At 36.5% G+C, this 20,388-nt stretch overlaps 1 protein-coding gene across 4 annotated transcripts in view; it reads left to right on the forward strand.

Annotated features, from left to right (window-relative positions):
* The window catches only part of SLC25A21 (solute carrier family 25 member 21), a 234,743-nt gene that overhangs the window by 204,389 nt on the left and 9,966 nt on the right, over positions 1 to 20,388 (forward strand). For 2 of the 4 annotated variants that reach the window (XM_033063843.2, XM_033063844.1), the window contains exons 4-7: positions 7,108 to 7,174; positions 13,391 to 13,450; positions 15,887 to 15,994; positions 19,990 to 20,154. In XM_033063843.2, the coding sequence (XP_032919734.1) occupies positions 7,108 to 7,174; positions 13,391 to 13,450; positions 15,887 to 15,994; positions 19,990 to 20,154 (400 nt within the window). Of the gene's footprint in view, positions 1 to 7,107; positions 7,175 to 9,886; positions 10,079 to 13,390; positions 13,451 to 15,886; positions 15,995 to 19,989; positions 20,155 to 20,388 lie in introns of those variants that run through there. The other 2 variants (XM_033063845.1, XM_033063846.1) reach the window with 2 other exon arrangements.

A 20,388-nucleotide genomic window follows, 5' to 3' on the forward strand; every position in this document is an offset into this window, starting at 1 on the left:
AAGGGTTTTGCCCAAGAGATTGAGAGGTGATTAAAACTCATGGAAGAAAGACTCATTTCTCAGTAAGAATAACAGTCACATGGGTGATGGATCATAATAACTCCATAATCTGACCCACATGCAGTAAATACAGTGATGACTGTCATTTTGAATAAGTGAGGGGGATTGATGCTGATTATTAATCCATTTCTTGGCCAGTCTGATTGCTTCTGAGCCAGCTTCTCCACTGTTAGTACTTTCCTGAAGTATCTTAATAGCTTTCACCAACAGCCTCTTCCTTTTTAACCAGTCACTTTTCATACATTGTGTTGGCCTAACTTATTTGACAGATTTCTTTCATTAATTGGTCTGCTTCTAGTACTCCTATAGCTGGAGGCTTGATCTTCTTTTAGCATGTAGTGTAACAGTGTTACTACAGGCTCAAGGTAACGTACAATTCTGTTTTACTTGCTGCAAAAAATATTTATGTTTTTCCTTAATTCCCAGGTGTTGCAATGAAAGCTTTGTAAAAAAAGAGTGAAATATGCTATGAAAATAAGGACCCAGCATGTAGTGCCAGTGTCTAAAGTGACAGATATCTACATAGCAGAGAGAATAAATAAAGAAATATAGCTGCATAATAGAAATTCAGAAGCCAGTTTAGCTAACTGTTATTGATAGGTTTATATGGGGTTCCTACAGAGATTTGTATTCAACACTTTCAGTAGGATAATATACATAACATACTTCACAAGAAAAAAAAAAGCTTTTTGGATAGCAAGAGTGTCCAAGCCTGAGTTTCTGTGAATGTGTCCAACCTTTAATATCTCTTAAAGTATGCCCAACTCTGTGCCAGCTGTCCCAGAATGGCACTCAGCCTTCCCCATAGCATACCTCCTCTGCTGGGCACATGGTTGTAAATGCTGGGATTGACGGTGGACTACATGTGTGAACTGGTTAGTGGCTAGCAGCTCTCAAAATAAATGGCTAAATATAAGTCCCTTCTTCTCAGTGGTAGGTACTAATTTGTGCTTGCCTTCACTAAGTATTTGCTTGTTTTTCTGAAACTTCTGGGAATTTAAAATCTTTTAAATATCCAGCTAGGTCAACACAAAGATCACTTTCACACTATAGTTATGTTAAAGTGATATTGCCCTGTGTCCAATTATTTATTTTCTGTTGGTAATAAATTCACAACAGGCTACATAGCTTGAAATTGAAAGGTACCATTTTCCTGACATAAATGAAATTTTAAGGCAATTTAATTATATTTAGACATATTTTCTTCCTCTTTTTGAACAATACCCACATTTTTACCAATCATGTCTTCAAAATTCCTCCCCTTTGTTTAAATAAAATGTTTTGTAAAATCTGAAAGTTGTGCATTTGTTTCACGTAACTGATGTGGTCATGAAAGCCAGGTCTTTTATTTATACTTGGGATAATGCAGAGGTAATGAAAGCAGAATTGGACCTAAGAGGTTTTTTGTTTCAATTATAAAACAATGTGGGTAAATGCCTTGGGTTTGACAGCAACAAAAGAAAGGGAATATTGTGCTTATGCCTTCAATCAGCTTTATTAGATCCTTAAAGGGAAAATTATGTGAAAGGCAGAGGAAGAAAACAACAAGCTAAGCAAGATCGCAATTTCAGTATAATTCAGGGAAAATAACTGATTTAGGTTGGTCGTCTTGCCAGGGTGAATGACTCAAGGCTTCCAAACAAGAAATGGAAACCAGAAGGATAGGGAAAGCCTGCAAGAACAAATTGAGAAGATGTGATTGACTGTAATGTTTCAAAATCAACTGCTGCAAAGATGAGTTTGGGCTCTTGCCCAGAATACAATTGAATGGTGATGTTCATTTAGACCCTTAATGCTGAAACAAAATAAGATGTAGCTGTGTTTCTGTTAAAAATTTATTTGTTCTTTCCAGTGTCTCTAGCTAGGGATATGATGTCATCTCCTCTTTCTTCTATCAGACCCTGCAGTGATTGCTGTTGCTGCTGTTTCCTAATTTTTCTGAATGCCAGTTTTTTGAAGGAAGGCTTGAGTCCAGGTGATAATATCTCTCAAATGTGAAATGTCATCACTGCTCATTAGATGAATTTGAAAAATTTTGTACTCTGTGAGTAAATAGGCTAATTCAATTGGCCAAGCAAAACAGAAGTATAAGATCGTTGTGTGTGTATGTGCTTTTTGACTGGCAAAGCCAGTCAAGTTTTTGTTACTATCATGCTAATTTTTTTAATTAAGCAAATGGTTCATTCTGCGAAGATTGAAATAACTATCTTTAATGGGTACAATTTGTAAAATGTTATTTGTAAAAGTTGGGGGCAGCTGCTTGTCCTCCACCTCAGGCACAGGAGGTTCAAAAAGCAGCTACACTTTATGCAAAAAATTAGTCAGTTGACAATAGGCAGTGATGGGATGTGATTGTCTTCCACTTCCTCCTTTCATTTATTCTTTTCATCTCACTGGCTGTGCTTACTAACCTTTTTTCTGGTTCTATTTCAAATCAGGAAGGGAAAAAAAAACCTAAACCACAGCTCATAATTAAATACTGAGCTAGTTCTTACCATGTTTACTGAATTACATATTGCATATATGGATGTATATCCTCAAAGTTTCATGTGTTTTTAGATTTCTTAACTTAATGTGTTCCATAGGAATAGACCTTAACTCCTTCTTGTCTGTTTTCCATGGAGAGATTTGCTTACACAGAGGAAGGAAGTTTACTGATGACACAAATGTGGGGGAGTGGCTGTGTCTTGGGTTACAATACAGGGTGTGATAAAAGGTCTATTCTATTACCATCTGTTGAGAGTGAGGGTGGTGATGCTTATCTCCATGGGAGATGTTCTGCTAGTGGGCCATCCATTGAAACCAGGCAGGGCATTGTTCTTTATCTTTTCACAACCCATCCTTCCTCCAGCCAGTCATTTTCTGCTAATGGCCATTGAGTCCCACTGTGTGACTGATAAAATTACTGCATCCCATTGGAAGTTGCTCCAGCCAGGGGGAATGGCCCAACATTTCTTACCAAGATAAAACAGAGGTGTGGGGGACATCAAGGTAGCCCCCTTCTCCACTGGACTCGAGAGGAAAACTGGATTTCTCCACATCATCACTGGACCTCTGGAAGGAAACTGCGCCTTCTGCAGGAGCACTGCTCCAACTGGATCACATCTGTCACTGCAGGAGGATGCAGCCACCATTTAATGGGACTGCTACCAACACCCTGCCTGATGGAGCGTCAGGTTGTACTCTGACTTTGTCAGGGCTTGGGGTCTGTTTCTTTGTAGTATTGTATTTCTATTTTAATTTCTATAGTAGAGAACTGTTATTCCTAATTCCCATATCTTTGCCTGAGAGCCGTTTGATTTCAAAATTATAATAATTTGGAGGGAGGAGGTTTACATTCTCCATTTTCAAAGAGAGGCTCCTGCCTTTCTTAGCAGACACCTGTCCTCCAAACTAGGACAGGCAGGTATACCAGAGGGTTGTACTGCCAGCTGGGTGGACTTTGACATGCAGGAGAGATGGTCTGACAGGAACCTCATGAAGTTCAACAAGGGGAAGTTTGAAGTCCCGTGTGTGAAGAAGAATAATCCCACACACCAGTATTATATTTGGGCCAATTAGCTGGAAAGCAGATTTGTAGCTCAGGACCTGTAGGTCCTTGTGGACACCAATCTGGGCATGAGCTATCGATATGGCCTGCAAGCAAAGGGCTCCTGATATTCTGGGCTGCTTTAGCAGGCTGCTTTAGCTGCCAACAGGTCAAGGAAGGTGTTTACTTCCTTCCCCCCTACTCAGCATTGGTTAGACCACAGCTGAAGTGCTGGATAATTCTGGAGTCCTCAGTACAAGAGAGACATGGACATAACACAAAGAGGTCAGTTGAAGGACCACTGAAATGATTAAAGGACTGGAGCATCTTTCATATGAGAAAAGCCTGAGAGAGACACAACTCTCTGGAGGAGAGAAGACTCAGAGGGGAATCTGATCAATGGGCATGATTACCTAAAGGAGGGGTGCAAAGAGAATAATGCTCAGTGACAGAACCAGAGGCAATGGACACAAAGTGAAGCACAAGGGGGTCCATATAAACATCAGGAAGCACATTTTTACTGTGAGGGTAACTGAGCACTGGCACAGATTGCCCAGAGAAGTTGTGGGATCTCCTTCCTTAAAGAGTAGCCATTCTTTGAAGATACTTAGAAGCTGTCTTGGCATGGTCCTGGATAACTGGCTCTAGGTGGCCTTTCTTGAGCAAAGGGATGGGTCAGATGATCTCAAGACGTCCCTTGCATCCTCAACCTTTCTGTGATTCAGAAGCAATTAAGAATTTCTTTTCATATTTTCAGTTCCTCTTTCTTTACAATTTCAAATAATCCACTGCCTGGTCCAATGGTGACATGAATCACAGCTATTTCGACATTGATTTGTGGTATAATGCTGGATTATTTTTTTAAGCTACTACCTGCCTTGCAAGATTGCTAAGATGACAACTGTATTGCTCAAATTCCTAATAGATCCTTCCTCTCCACATTCTCTCTGAGAAGTTTTCTCTGAGATCCTCAGAGGCTGTGGAAGTGTAACAAGGTTTATATATCCAATACCTGCATGCATTTTGAATGTATAAAAAGGCAACCTGGAAAAGGAACCTGTTGTATTTTGTAAGGCTGGGTGTGTATTTTGTAAGCGCTGCTGTGTGTTTTAAAACTGATTTGTTGCTCTACACTGCATATTTCTCTGCTTATGAATCTCTTACTAATGAAAAAATCCAGACCAAGACTGTTGCTTTTTGTAGTAAGAGCTACACCAGTGAGCCAAGCAGTGGAGGACATTAATTTTCAAATTCCAATCATGTGGAGTAGTAGAAATTGCAAGCAGGATGCCTGTTGTAGATATGCTTACAGGGCTTTAGACTGAGCTGAAAGGAAGAAAGTGTTTACAGGGGTCTGTGTTCTTGTAGCTGATCCTACTTGGACCTCAGTTTCAGTTTGAACTCACATTAAAATGTATGAATCACCTTCTTGAAGTCATTTGACGTTTCAATTGCTTGCTGAATCAGCAATATGCTCTGAATATGTATGAATCATTAAAGACTAAAACGAGCCCAGGACTAAGAATAAAGACCAAGACCAGGCTGGATGGGGCTTAGAGTAACCTGGTCTAGTGGAAGATTTCCTGCTTATGGAAGGGAGGTTAGATCAAAATGATTTTTAATGTTGTTTCCAACCAAATTATTCTATGTTTCTATGATTGCATGATTCTATTGATACAGGATATTTATATTGTTATATCCTTATCTATAGGTATATCCATATCTATTTTAATAGATACATAATTATATATTTTTTTATTTATGTTTGGAAAGTAAGACTTTGGGGCAATTTTAACATCTGATGTCAACTGGATTCCTTAATCTCCTACCTTTCAGTATTTTGTCATGAAACCATCATTGCATTAAATGCTCAAAGTGTCCTTTTGTCATGGACTAGAGTTCATACATTGCTTTCTTTGAAGTAAGGATAAGCAATATGCCCAACCCAGAGCATTTTACAAGGTGTAAATTGTTTTATTTATATTGGAGAAACCTAAGCAGAAGAGATGCTTCCAGAGAAGCATTTGAAGAAGGATGGGGGAAATGGTATAGCATTTTAAATTCATGTGGGCAATATGAATTTCATTGTTTTCTTTTGACATATAGAGATTAACTATAGGAGAATCTATTGATGTCACGTCTTTTACACACTCTGCAAAAATATTCCAAATAATAGGCTACTTTAGAAAGGTGAATCATCACATTCCAGCATCACCACCCTTCAACATTTTAAAAAACCACAAATGCTTTGCTTTAAGTGTTTTGTGTGTGTGTGTAGACAGAATGCTTACAGTCCTGAATGAATGTGTATATATTCTGAAGATGGATAAATTGCTGGATAGATTCTTGTTGGCTGACAAGGTAACTTATTACCCTGAGCTATGACAAGGACAATGCAAATTAGGTATTGAAAAACTTTTTTCACTATTAGGGTGATCAGACATTGGAATAGTTTGCCCAGAAAGGTGGTGGAGTCACCAGCCCTGGAGGTGGTCAAGAGGCATCTGGGTCTGGCACTGGATGATGTGGTTTAGGGGTAACAGTGATAATGCTGGATTGATGGCAGGACTGGGTGATCATGAAGGTCTCTTCCAACCTTGATAATTCTATGATTCTTCTTGGTGATTCCGTTAGATCCCTTTCTGAACTCTCACCATGCACTATCCAGGTTGGTGTGCAGACCTTGCAGACAAGGACTGTGTCTATTTCTACCCCACACAGGGATTTTGAAAACTGCTTGTCATTTAAAGCATTCCCAAGACCCAGCATTATGTGTCTACACTGGCCTTGTGAGCAGAGCTCAGGCTGACTGCAAATGCCATGTGTGCTGGCATGTAGCAGGTTGCATATGTGTGTATATAGATATATGTGTGTGTATATGTATATATAAAAATTCACACATACAGTGACAAGATGGTGCCCAGATGTTTTTTTCCAAGATGACATACATGTGTTCTGTCATGGATCTCTGAATAGGTAACTTGAGTTAAAACTAAGTTCCTAAAAGAAAAAAACTTCATAACATTTTTGAGTCATATTTAAAACTAAACTTTAAAATATGTCTGACCTAGCATTTGAAGATGAGCAAGCAGTGTTTTTGAGTTCAGCAAGCAACTTCCTGAAGTCACAGTTTTTTCCAAATCTGTATTTTGTGACTTCAGTTTTTAATATAAACATTGCTGTGCTAAGCAAATTAAAACAATTAAATAATACTTATTTTTCACAGTCAAAAATGTTCCTCACCTTATAAATACAATTTCTTTTATTTCAGAAACAAAATGACTGAATTTTTACATATTCATTGCTGATTTCCTTATATCATCTCACCAGCACATGATATAATTGGTAGCACATTAGTTGTTTAGCACGTAAGAAGAGAATACCATTATTTGTCTGTATGCCTGGAAATGCTGAAAGGTTACTTGCTTTACTCAAAAGCATAAATAGAATTGGCAGTATGGTATTGATATGTTGTTTATCCATACAAAAATAATTTCTTTTTTTTTTTTCTTTGATAGATTACTTGGCTTCTACAAAGGAATACTTCCTCCTGTCTTGGCTGAGACACCCAAAAGGGCTGTGAAGGTAAAAACCCCATGCTTCCTCCCTTAAAAATATAAGTAGGGACAGTGGCAGCTGTAAAACATTTTATTTCTCCCCCACTGACTGAGATTAGAATCTTAAACTTATTTGGCATATTAATCCTCTGATTTTTACTAGGAGGAAAGTTTCCTGTTGATAGCACAATAAAAACTGTCCTTGATTAAGAAATGTAGGATAAGGCTCGTAAATGTTAAGCTAATTTTGACCAGTGTATCAAATGTTACTGAAAAAAAAAATTGCAATTATTTTATATTGTCAGAATTAATAAAATAGTTCAAGTTATATTTTAGCCTCATAATTGCCTCTGGTTTAAATATTTTGTTTTACTGAAAATGCCTAGCAACTTGCAAAACAACTAACAGCTTAATAAATTAACACAAGAAGCCATTAAAGAAGCCACTAATAAGTACTTATTTAGTAGGTTTGAAGTGCTGCCCAGTTTTCTTGTGCTCCAAAGAGCACTCTGCTCCATACTCTAGCTTTTTAAGAGATTGAAGATCATAATGGATACAACTCCTTGTTGTGCAAAACATTTCACTCCAGCTTTCTTGCCATTATAGATGCTAGTCTATCAAAGTGTATTTTCTGTCAAATGCTGATCTGATACTCTTTTATTATCCTTTGATTTGTAGAACAGCATTTTAGTAACATTCCTAAGCAAAATACTTCAATACATCAATTTTTTCAGTTAAGCCATTCAACCTTTTTAATTAAAACCTAATTATTAAGCACATCATCCTAAAGTTCTAAGTCTATCAAAGCAGCCATTGTGTTAAGAGCAAATGTTTCTTAGTCTTCTACTTCAGAACTTTGAAGTTTCTATAGTTGCACCAAATGTGTCCAAAGGCAGTTATTACACAGAGTGTCTTGATTTTCCTTTCTTTCTTTTTGTTGTTTTTTCTTTATAAAAAGGCTGCATATGATTCTGGTCCTTAGTCTGCAATTAATCATTCACATTCCAATTCCTTTACAGAAGAATAATATTTGTATAAAGTGACAGGATGTGACCTTGTAACAGAATCCTAAAGGAGTTCTGGTAATGTCATCTTGTTTGCACTGGCTTTTTAGATGCAAGTGACATATGTCACTTATCTCAAAATTATTTAATAAAACCAGGAAAACTAAAATCCTATTAATGGCAAAGTGGCGCTGATGAATAGATGGATGATATTTAGAAGATTCCCAATAATTAATTTTCTTCATATTATGATGTTTCCTCTGTCTCTTCATTTAATTTCATTTGAAACAGGATAAAGTAAATCTGACTGTGCTTTTTAGATTCAAACATGTATTTAGTTAAAAATAATAACCCAAGTTTGATTTCTCCTACCTATTTTAGTCATTCGTAAATTTCAAATCACTGTCCTTTACTCAAATTGATTAAATTGACTTAAACCCCGTGATATTCCCTGTAATTATAGAGTCATAAAAAGATGTTAAATTGGGAGGGATCTCTGATCAAAGCAGAGCTGACTTCATGGTTAGACCAGGTTGTTCAGATGCCTTGTCTAGGTGTGTTCTGAAATCTTAAAAGGATGGAGACAGCAGCCCCTCTGTGCTCCTCCTCCAGTCCTTAACTGTTTTACTGTGAAGAATTTTGCTTTATACCCAGGCAAATCCTCCTGTTGCAACCTTTGTGTGTTGGTTCTCACACTTCTGCTGTCAGGCTCTGAGAAGGTCTGACTCTCTTCTATATAAACTTTGGATGGTTGAAGACAGAACTTAAATCTCCTTAGCTTTCTTGTCTCCAGGCTAAGTAGACTCAGTTCTCTCAAACTCCTGTACAGCTCACAGCTCCTTTGATGTCTTCCTTTTCCTCTCTTAGTGGGGTGCTTTCTACCTAGTTCTTGGACATTTATGTGAGAGTTGCGTTTTCTGCAAAAACGTGAGGGTTTTAATTAAATTGTTGAATTCTTTTGTTATTTACACTATTCCTTTAAATTTACTGCTCTTCCAAGGACATCAGGATGAGTTTAACTTACCTTGAGACATCAACTGTATTCTACATTAGAAGAATTCAGTGCCAGAACAGGGCTGAACAATAATGTCCTTGTAAGAACCTGTATAATGAAACAATTCAATGTGAGATGTCACGTGCCAGTACAATTTTTAACATCCAAAGTGGAATTTTGACCTGAAGAGAATACAGCCTATTTCAAATTTCCACTAACCCTATTTGGCTATGACCCCAAAGGAAAAGTTTTCCATGTTGCTTCCTTTGGCCCACTCTCCAACCTTTATTCTTCTAATGGTATTCCTCGTCTAAACAGCCTCAAACTGTCCCTTCTCCTTTGCCTAAATGTCTGATGAGAGTTAGAGGAAGACTACATTCAGGCCAATGATTCTGAGATTTGGGAATACACAAAAAGAAAAGAGGAATTTTCTACATTCCAGTAGGGGTTTTTTATGTTTGTAATGAAATTTTTTTGAAAGCTTCCAGTTAAAGTATCATGAAAGTGTGTAGAAAATAGACAAGGGACATTTTGTACAAAGAAGAAATGTACTTGTGCTACTGGAACATTGTATTTATCTGGTGTGCATTTTTGCAAGTAAAAATAAAGCTATTAAAATGAAGTTATTTTAATAACTTTAAAAAGTTAAGTGTTGAAGATACAGCTTCATTTTTAGTCAACTGTGTTCTCATGTCTGTCTTGCTATTTCTTTTTTTCTCTCTTTTTATTTCCCTTCTAAAAGAAAGCTGGTATTTCTGGAAGATGAAAAGTCAAAGTTTATAACTTTCTGTTAGATTGAACTTGGAGGAAAGAAATGATGATGCCAATACAATGGTTAACAGATGAACTTTTGGGGCAAATTTATATTGCTCATGTGTTCCCAGACATCTTGTTTCAAGCATATATTTTTATCTTAGAGTTATTGAGACATCTGGTAAGTACTTTGGCTATTTTCTGTGTAACTTCAATTAAAGTGTATCTTTGCCAGATGGACAATATTGGTTATTATATACACAAAAGCGTGTTTTAAATATATTTATTCTGAGAAAATTTTTTTGCATAAAGCTATTAACGTAATACAACTGTAGAGGAAAAGACAAATTATGCGGTGTTTTTAAAAACATTTTGGGTAGACATACTTTATATAGAGTCATATGATACAGTATGAAATCGGGTTTTTTATGCAAAATTTATGTATGCTAGCCACTCTAATACACCCAGCAATATTTATATTAAACTTTATTGTTATTGGGTTTTTTTCTTTTAAAAATTATTTAAAGCATAGTTACTATTAAGTAGTTATTTTATTTATGACTCCAGGAAGCTATTGATTTTTAAGGTAACCCTCTAAAGACCAAAAAAATTGCTAGGTAATGTAATTCTTCCTTTATTACAACTATTTTACAGATCTGTAGCACTATGGAAAACATTAAGGAATACCAGAAATTCCATTAAAGGTTAAGAGGGTAACAATGACTAGAAAGATGCTGGAGAGAGAATAAAGCAAATTTTATCATGATAAGAAATTAATTTAGTTCAGTGAAGCAGCTCACCCTCCCACTTTGTCAGACCTCTATTATACCTTCAGTTGTCCAAAAAGATAGAGCCAGTAACATTTCTATATTTTTTGGCTATTGTCAAGGCCAATGCAAAAATTTTAAACATATTTGCAAGATGCTTACAAGATTAGTGCTCAATCTGTACACTCTTTGGAGGGTAGTTAAAATCTGGGCCCCAGTTCTAGGACCTTTTCTGCAAAATTGTGTAATAATCCCAACTGAGGATATAAAAAATCCAGTCCAGTGACCAGAACATCAGCCCATCAGTTTTGAGAATTTAACAACCCAATTTTGCATTATAAATACATATTCCCTCTTGCTTTAAAACAGTGGCATTATTATCACATTAACACCCAATTCTCTGATGGTTTTGGTATGATTCCAGTGACTTTTCATTTGAAGCAGGTCTTGATTGAAAAATTTTATTGACTTTGCCGTAGGACAAGGTTCTACACAAGTTCAAATGAAAACGTGGTGGTTATTACTTATGTTCCTGTACACATGGTTTATGGAATAGCTGTTTTGTTCTAATAGGTCTGTAGTACTGAGCCATGGGGAACAGAGCTTGTCTTCTTGGGCTGAGGCTCAGCACAGGCCACACAGTCTTTCTACCTTGTCTTAAAAACTCTATTTCCTTATGTTTCTTATGGTTCCCACATCTCCATGGGCCTCATTGCTCATTGCCTTCTTCTCATGGTGAAACTGTTTGATGTCTCATGCACGGGCAGATGCTGTGTGGAGGGATTGTAGCCTCCCCTGTGGTCACAAAATTCACAGACTTTCCAAGGGTCCCATCTTCATTTGCACCAGCTTGCTCTGAACTAATCAAATGCTACAGGTCAACATTGGAAAGCAGACAGAAAAGTTTAAAGTTCTGGGTATTTACTTTTGCGAGTCTGGGATGTGACAGCTCTTGTACTAGCAGATATGAACCTGCGCTGACGCAGTCTTGGTGGAACTGTGACAGGTTTTCGTTCTTCATTCCCATCATACCAGACATGTAGTGTAAAAGGCACTTTATTTTGTATGAATACTTCTTAGACAGATTACAGGACTCAGAAATAGGGAGCTGTGGTTAGGGGCCTTGTGTTGTTCCATGTGTGAAAATTATGTGGAATAACACGTCCAATATTTTTGGGTTTACCCAGAATTCAGATATCTACTCTTTTTAGCCCACAAGTTCTACCATCCTCATGCTAGAAGGTCATTTTCACTGCACTCAGATCTGTCTTAAGTGATAGCAACTGGACTGCTTTTTCAGTGGCTTCAGCAACATATTTTCAGAATATGAATTTAAGGCACTGCGGGATTTTTTCTATGATCTCCTTCATAAACTTATCAAACTCTCCACTACAAGTCATAAAGATTTCCTCCCCATTGTTCTTATTGGAAGACTGTTTCAGGACTCTTTCAGTTGCAAGAAAGCTTCATCAGCTCTCCAGCCACATTCTACTTTGAGTATATTTTGGTTTTACACCTTATTTATCTATGTTACATATCTTCCTTATTTTCCATTGCCTTGCAGTGTCTCTTTTGCAAGCTAAACAAGGAAAGTATTTCTTCTCCTGCATTCTTCATTCTTAAAATAATCTCTAAGTTCTCCTCAATGGTCCTGGTAGCCCTTTTTTGCATATGATATAGTCTGAGTTGTTTTTTAAGTAGTGGCCTAGATTGTGTGCTGCATTTCAGAGGGCATCTTCCCAATAATTTGTGAAATGTCACATATGCTCTTTCTATGGAGCATATCTTGACCCATACATCTTAGATTTCATGTCCACAGACAAGGAGCTAGGCAGTGAAAATCTGTTTTCTATGCCTACAGGAAGCTTCCTACTGAATTCAGTGCAGTTAGAATTATTCTAAACCTTCTTGGAAGAACAAACCCATTAATTTATTATGCTTTGATTTTTATAAGAATTCACAGAAGGTATTCCTAAAATTAATGGGTTTAGGTGTCAAGAAATGGTAGGTTGCCTTTCATCATGATGGTTCAGGTGAAGCTGATCTTATTTCTTTCTTGAAATTCAAGCACCCAAGAGTACAGCTTTCAAGGCATCCTCTAAGGAATTGCAGATGCTCAGAACTTCGAAGTGCTGCTGTTTGAAAGCAGACAATTGACTGAAAGATTTATTTGTAAAGAGAGAACAGAAAAAGAAATGCACCTGTTGACAGTAGAAGATTATAAAAATGACAGACTTTCAATCTGCAAAATCCGCAATTAGATCTCTCTGATGAGAAGCAGACTGGCGTTTGAGAAATGCAAAAGCGATTACAGCATATTACCTTAAAGATGTGGGGGTGATTTCGTGGGAAAATTGATATATCTGGTACTACATTTAAACTAGTACATGAAAGTTAATGCCAAAGGAAAAGTTTATAAATTTAAAATATGTACTATATGATGTAAGTTAACTCCTAGATAAAGCAATACTTGAATTGCACTTCTGCTGCTATTATGCATGACACACTAATAAAATCAGTTCTGAAGCCTGATTCTCTACTCTTGCACATCTAGCATTGCTACAGAGAGTGTGAAATAAAAGTGGCTTACGTTTATTTTGCAGAACTGCATGCAGCTGCTCAGGATATGAGGTAGTGAAAACTCCATTGTAGTCTGCTTTTTAATAATTGGCATAAGTAACTAACAATTTTTTTTAATTCATTTTCAATCGACCTTCTATTCACAGTTTTTTACCTTTGAACAATACAAGAAGCTACTGGGATATGTGTCATTGCCACCAGGACTGGTATGTATGGATACAGAGCTTCACATTCTAATGTAGCACGTCTGCTGAACAGTCTGCCTCATCTGCTTCCTCCCACAGAATAAACCCAAAATTAAATGGTCCAGCTCAATCCAGAGTTTTTCAAAACAGACTTGTCCTTTGACATTGATAAGAATTTTTCATAGTTGATAAATTTTGTTTTATATCAAATAATTCCCTATGACATCATTACATTTGTTAACATGGATAACAACAGCCACCATGGAAGAGTCTGCATACAACTTGTCATTCTTCATTCTTAGAAAATAACAAAAAAAGTTGAACATTATCAGTATTTATTTACTCATGTCATAATGTCTGGTTTAACACTTAAACCTCATAATGCTATTCTTCAAGCCACAGTACAACTATAACAAAAATACAGATCTCAGTCTTATTTTAGAACTTTATAAAAGAAACATATATTATTGATAATAAATTGCCACGTCCTTCGAAGTAAAGGGCAAAACTCTCTTGTCCATCAGTGGAGTTAGGAATTCATCTCAAGAAATAGCTGGTTTAAAAACAAAATGCAGGGCATATATATACGCAGAAATGTTTTAATGATAAGATGTAGCTTGCATGTGCAATCTGGATTCTTATGTGTAGATCTTAATTCTGCTATTATGCATTAAAAGTACTTTTTATAAGAGCTACTGCTTCCTGTGGTGTAAGAATGTGAATTGTAGTAAATATCTATTTTTCACAATGATGACATCACAACTTTAGGAAACAATTGAACTTTTTCAGGCATTGCTATAAAGGTTTTGGTAATTTCAAGTCTCTTTTGAAGAGTATTACTTCCATTCCTATCTCTCTTTAATTGCAGTGAATGGATGGTCATGGAATTCTATTAACTAGGTTAAAGCAAGTTTCCTCTTCCTCTTAATTATTCCACTGGCTTTATAGCTGTTTGTAGTCTCTCCTATTTTATCTGGTATTTTTCAACAGTTCTCATCCTTAGGTGTATATAGAGAGACTGATACTTGCTCTCTAGCAAGTGGCAAGAACAGAGTTGAAGGTTCTATGGCACCCCAGCACCTTTTTGGGGGGTAGAAAAAAAGGCTGAAAATTCATAAACATACAATACCCGCCCAAAAGCTGCTGTGATTTGTAGAACAGATACTGCAACACTTAGATCAGAAACCCCTCACATTTTTGGTAAACTACTTTTATAGTAATGCAGAGGCATTTTTGGTCCTAAGGTACTGAGGGGAAAAGAAGACTGAGGAGGATTCTGGTCTAAGCCAGGCAGAATGTTTCTAGGTACCTCAATAGGCCTCATATCAAGGCAATGTTTATTATTAAAAGACAAATGTATACATTTGCACCATCTTCCTTCTGGCTTCAGTCTCATGGTTGATGATGAAATGTTCCCATCTTACTGGAAAAACTGATTTGTTGGTAACACAATCTTCTCCAAAGGCAGCAAGACTTGAGTTTGCCACTATCCTTCTAACTTTCCATTCCTCTCTTTCTTGAGCTCTCAGGAGTCGCTGCTCAAATCTCTCTGTGTTAAGTAAGCTTTTTCTCACTATTATTTTTTCCCTTACTATTAAGTCCTTTGAATTTCAGCAAATGTACTCATTATAAGGTATTTTGGTCCTAGGGCTTTTTCAGCACCTATAGAGTTTGGGGATCTCAAGTGAAGGCAATAAATGTGTAAAGTGATCATTAAATTTAACCTGACTGAATTTCCTCAACTGGCCTAAATATTTTAATACTATTTCTGGTTAAAACCAAATTAAGGTATCTTAAAATACTGCGCCATGATTGAATATACAAAGCAAAGCCATTAATATCTTCATATCTATGACTGAAATGCCATCAGCTCCCAAGTAAATGGAGTTAATTCATCCTTGCAATGAATGCTGGCATTTCCCAGTCTGCATACAAACCTTTCTAGGATTGTGAACTACTAGATGCACATTCTACTTGTGCAATTTGCTTCAGTACTGAACTATTTTCATTTTTTACATATATTTTAAAGTTAATATGTTAGCATTATGTGCTTAAGCTCAGTTCAGAGATTTTGTTTTTTCCATTGCTGCCTAACTACATTTATATTTGTGTTATTATTCAGAGTCCACCCAAAGATAACATGAGGACATTCTTTTTCCACTTCTTCCATATTTGCGTAATAATTTGGTACCACATTTTCCCTTCCAGCTGAAAAAAGAATACATGGACATGGAGTGCTATGACATTTTGTTTTGATTGTTTTAGAATATGGTTTATGGCTATTGTCATATTGTCTTCATGAACTGTCAGCATCTAATCAAGGGCTAAAGTTGTTTAGCAATAAAATACTGCTGCATTACTGTAGTCTTGCAGTTTGCATTGTATCCCTCAGTTTCACAATCTGATGTAGAGGAAATTTTACTGCTTAATATTTAATTTTCCTGTTAACTTTCCTAGGCATTTGCAGTTGCTGGCTTGGGCTCTGGGTTGACAGAGGCGGTTGTGGTTAACCCGTTTGAAGTAGTGAAGGTTACCTTACAGACCAACCAGAACGCCTTCAAAGAGGTAGGAAAACTGCTTCATTCTCCTTTTTCCACTTTATTGGGCATACTGCACTTCAAGGGCTGTATTTAGAGCAGAATGTCTGTAATATATTGATTGATGCAAATGATTTTCCCCACAAGCTTAATAGAAATGAAAAAGGAAGAGCCCCAATAGACCATGTCTTCAGATATGCAGAGATGCATGCAGTATTGTCAGAGGCATCAGCATCTCCACTGGAAATAGTCTGTGCCTGAAATGCACCTTCATCCCTCCCAAGCAGCCAGCAACCCAGCACTGGGAGGAATTGTATCCAGGAGTACAAATCCGAGCCCATTGTACACAGCCCATTTACCCCAGCAGGCTCCAGATTTCAAGCGAGCACTGAAGGTTCGCATAAAACACCACAGTCCTGTGCCCTACACAGAGTCCAGCTGCTGTATTTTACACCATGTTTCTTGGACGAAACTTTTATTAGCACTAACTGGAAGAATTGTTATATAACAAGTACATTGATAATTTAAATTCTTGCTTCACTTCAGAGTTTTGTTATTCAAATATTGTTTTGTCCAAAGAAGTCGTTGTGCAAAACATTGTCCATGATGCTGGGTACTGCTGAAAGGGGAGAAAGATTAAACTAGAAAACAATGATTCATGAAAATCCAGTGTTCTCAGGAATGCACTAGCTTCTATTAATTTTTGATGCAGAAGACATTCCAGGATAAAGTGGAGGAAGGCAGTAATACAGTTCCCTTTTTTTTCATTGACTAAAAATAATAGTTCTCACATCATCTTTTTCAAAATCTTTTGAGAAATCAGCTGTACCATAGTAGAAGTGCCAAATCACATAAGCATCACATGAAAAGGTTGACTGAATACCTGGTGGGACGTGATTTTTGCATATTCTATTATTATGTTTTGACTGAGTTAATACTTGCATGCCTTGTAGCACTCATCTGCACGAATTGAACACTTTTGGGGGATGCACAGTAAAGAGATTTATGACCTGGACATTTACATAACCTGTTTGGTCTGAGCTCCACAGGTACCCTCTGGAAAAATAGAGCTACTGATTTCCAAGTGTCATAGAGTAACTGGTACCTACTCCATAACTCATCCAGAAAAGCATTTTCTCCCAGAATAAATTTTCAAATGTTTGGTAATCTCCGATTCTTAATGCATATGAAAGACATGTTTATTTGCTGCAAGTCTCCAGTCTAGACATTTTTTAAACTTGGGCAGCAAAGTTACTAAACAGATAAATAATGAGCAAGAACAAGAGTAAAATGTTTTGGATCCTGGAAGGAGAGAGACTGAAAGTAGGAAAAAGCAATGTGTGAGAGGATCTGTCTGTCAAGAAGATGATGTGATAAAAATTATGAATGTTTACTGTTCCAGCAGTAGCGAACTAAGCAGATACTCTGCTTCACAGTTGTGCAGATGTAATTATCCTACCTTAAAAATCCCTTAAAAATCCCTTTTAAATATAAGCAAACCACTGTTACATTTTGAACAAATTGTTCCTTGTAAATTTGCAAAAGACCAATGTATCCTTTCACTTCATAGGTTATTAATTTTTTCTCTACTGAGAAATTTATAACAAAGTCTGGGGTGGTTTAGTTTGTAAATTTTAGCCAATTACTTCCTTTAGTTACAGCATTCCTTCCTTGGTGACCATCAGAATACTACAATAATCAAACTGTAGCTGTCCAAAAGCATTCGGAGTTGTTCAGGTGAATATTCTCTAATTTAATTTAAATGCAAAATTTCATAAAATCCAAATAATAGTATATTATCATACAAATAAAATTGTGACAGAATGGTATTTGGACTCTACTAGAAACCTAGTTTACATTGAAAATATTAACTACTTGCTCTAGGGAAAAAAATTCAGGGGAAATTAAGTTCTTGAATCACAAAGACTGTTATATCACCGATATATTAATTTTTAATATATCTTTTTTTTTAGAGCTTCAAAATTTGCTGTAAATTAGAAAAAAAGTCCAGTGACTTTATACCTTGACATGAAGTTCTCATTAAGAAAATGTTAAAGAACATTCCGCAATAAAGTATGTAAACTCAAGCCCATTGGAAGAAGCATGTCCAGAGGTTATATTATACAGCATTAGGCATTACCATGCACTGTTTTTCTAAAAGGTTTAAGTAAAGTGTGTACCTATCCCATTGTGGAGCTTTCATACTACATGATGAAACCTAATGCAGTTCACATATTTCTTTGACTATTGTACAGAAATAATAAATATATCTTGTTTAAAAGGAACAAGGAAGAGCATGAGCACATACACTCACACCCAGACTCCAGCACACCCCCAAAGCAAATATTCACACCCTGCAGTGACAGCTGAATTGTTCTGTGGTAGCAGATCATCTTTCGAGGGTTGATAGATTTAAAGAGGAAGGCCTCTATAAATCACGTATCAGCCCTTTTGTCATGTGGATTGCTGTGGGTAAAAATAATGGTGGCTTTTTGTTAAAGCAAACTGCAAGAAGCTCAGCCATGTTGTTTGGTTTTCCATTTTTTCCCCTCTTTCCCTGTACCCCGGGGTAGCTCGCTGGCTATAGCAGCTGGTGTGATGATTAAAATCTTCTCACCTGACATAAGAGTTATGATTAATTAAACAAATACAATTTTCTTATTTAGGATGAGAAGAATCTGACCCCAGATTCCAATGAGTAGGTCCATATTAAATAAAAGTCAACAGCTGTGTGAAGTGCATTAACTCCAGGTGTTTGTACAATAAATTCCTCTGTCTAAGGTCCTTCCATCATCCAAGATGAACCGCAGACCTTCTATGGCTTGATCAGTTGACATGACGACACCTCCTTTGGTAAAAGGGAAGTGCTGCCAGAGTCCTCTTTGTTACTAAAGGACTGAAAAGGGAAGTCAGGTGTAGACATTGCAGGTGTCTGTATTTGGATTTATTAATCCCATCTCAGGTGTTCAGCAAGTGACAGGCTTCCCCTCTGAGTCATGAGTAAATCCATATTCAAGAAAAGGTATACCAAGGGATACCTTAATTTTGAAGGTTTCTGTATTGTTTCTAAAAGGTCTGATGTCCATTTTTGGAGCACAAAAGGACAAAAAAGGGTGTTATTGCTGGTATCCATGTTTAGTATCTCCATTTTAGAATAGATTCTGATTTGAATTCTTGAGAGTAGGTAGAAAAGTAAACTCTAGTAAAATAAATGCAGAGCATTAACAGGATAATATTAGCTATGAAGTGTGAAAAAACAGAATGAAACTTTGTATTAAAGATTAAACTCATCAGTAAGCCAAATAAGTGTTCATATGCTGTTTCAGACATAGTAGCATGATTTGGCTGATGCTGTTGATCTACCACAGTGATATTTTGAAATGGAAAGCTATTAAACAAATAAGTGTATTGAAATTAGTGGTATTCACAGAGGTGTAGTCAAAATTCTTTTATATTTTCATGTTTGAACCTCCTAGTGGAAGTCATGTTTTGCCTTTCTAATTATAGTTTTGGTTACCCAGAGCTTTATGGCTTTATGGGTTTCTTTGGCTTTATGCTTTGGAGAAAGCCAGACTCTATTCAGCAACTTTTTGAAAGTAATGTTTCTATAATTCTGCTAAAAAATGTTAAATATTCAGAAGGGGAATAGCTAATTCTGAATATCATGGTATATTCAAAAAAAGATAGAAATGCATGAGGTCAGGCAGATTCTGTCTGATATGAGGCAGTTTTTTCCTTTTTGCCTTTTATGAAATGGAAATATGTTACAGCACTGCTCTTTCTCAGTACTCACATCCTGCTTTCATCTTATTCTGCAAACAGAAAAATGAGGAATCTTTTTTTAATTAAAGTTGTGATTTTTATATGGTCACAGGAAAGGAAAAATAACAAATACAGTGATACTTAATATAAAATTACAAGAATTGGCAACACTGTGTTTGCCAACAGGATGGAAATGATGCTATGTTTATTGTTTTCTTTTTGTAAAGCTGATCTCTTCCTTCTTTTGCTTCACTTGTGTAGCAACCATCTAGCTTTGTTCAAGCTCAGCAGATCATTAAAACGGGTGGTCTGGGCTCCCAAGGACTCAACAAAGGCCTTACTGCAACACTGGGCCGTCACGGAGTTTTTAACATGGTTTACTTTGGATTCTACTTCAATGTGAAAAACGTTCTTCCAGTCAATAAAGTGAGTTCTTCATACAGCGCAATAGACAATCAGATAAGAAGTTTGACATTTCAATTCACACTCTGTTTTTCTGTGCAAAGCTGTGGTATTTAGTGATAAGCAGTGACTGACCTAGCTCTGTTTTGCAGAAATCCATAGCATTTTAATGGAAACAAATTAAGGACTTGATCTCACTTCTTAAGCAAAGCTGAGTGTAGTCATATTTGAATTATCATTTTTATTAATTTCCCTTTA

Source organism: Catharus ustulatus, chromosome 6 (genome assembly GCF_009819885.2).
Source record: "Catharus ustulatus isolate bCatUst1 chromosome 6, bCatUst1.pri.v2, whole genome shotgun sequence".
In the NCBI taxonomy this organism is placed as follows: domain Eukaryota; kingdom Metazoa; phylum Chordata; class Aves; order Passeriformes; family Turdidae; genus Catharus; species Catharus ustulatus.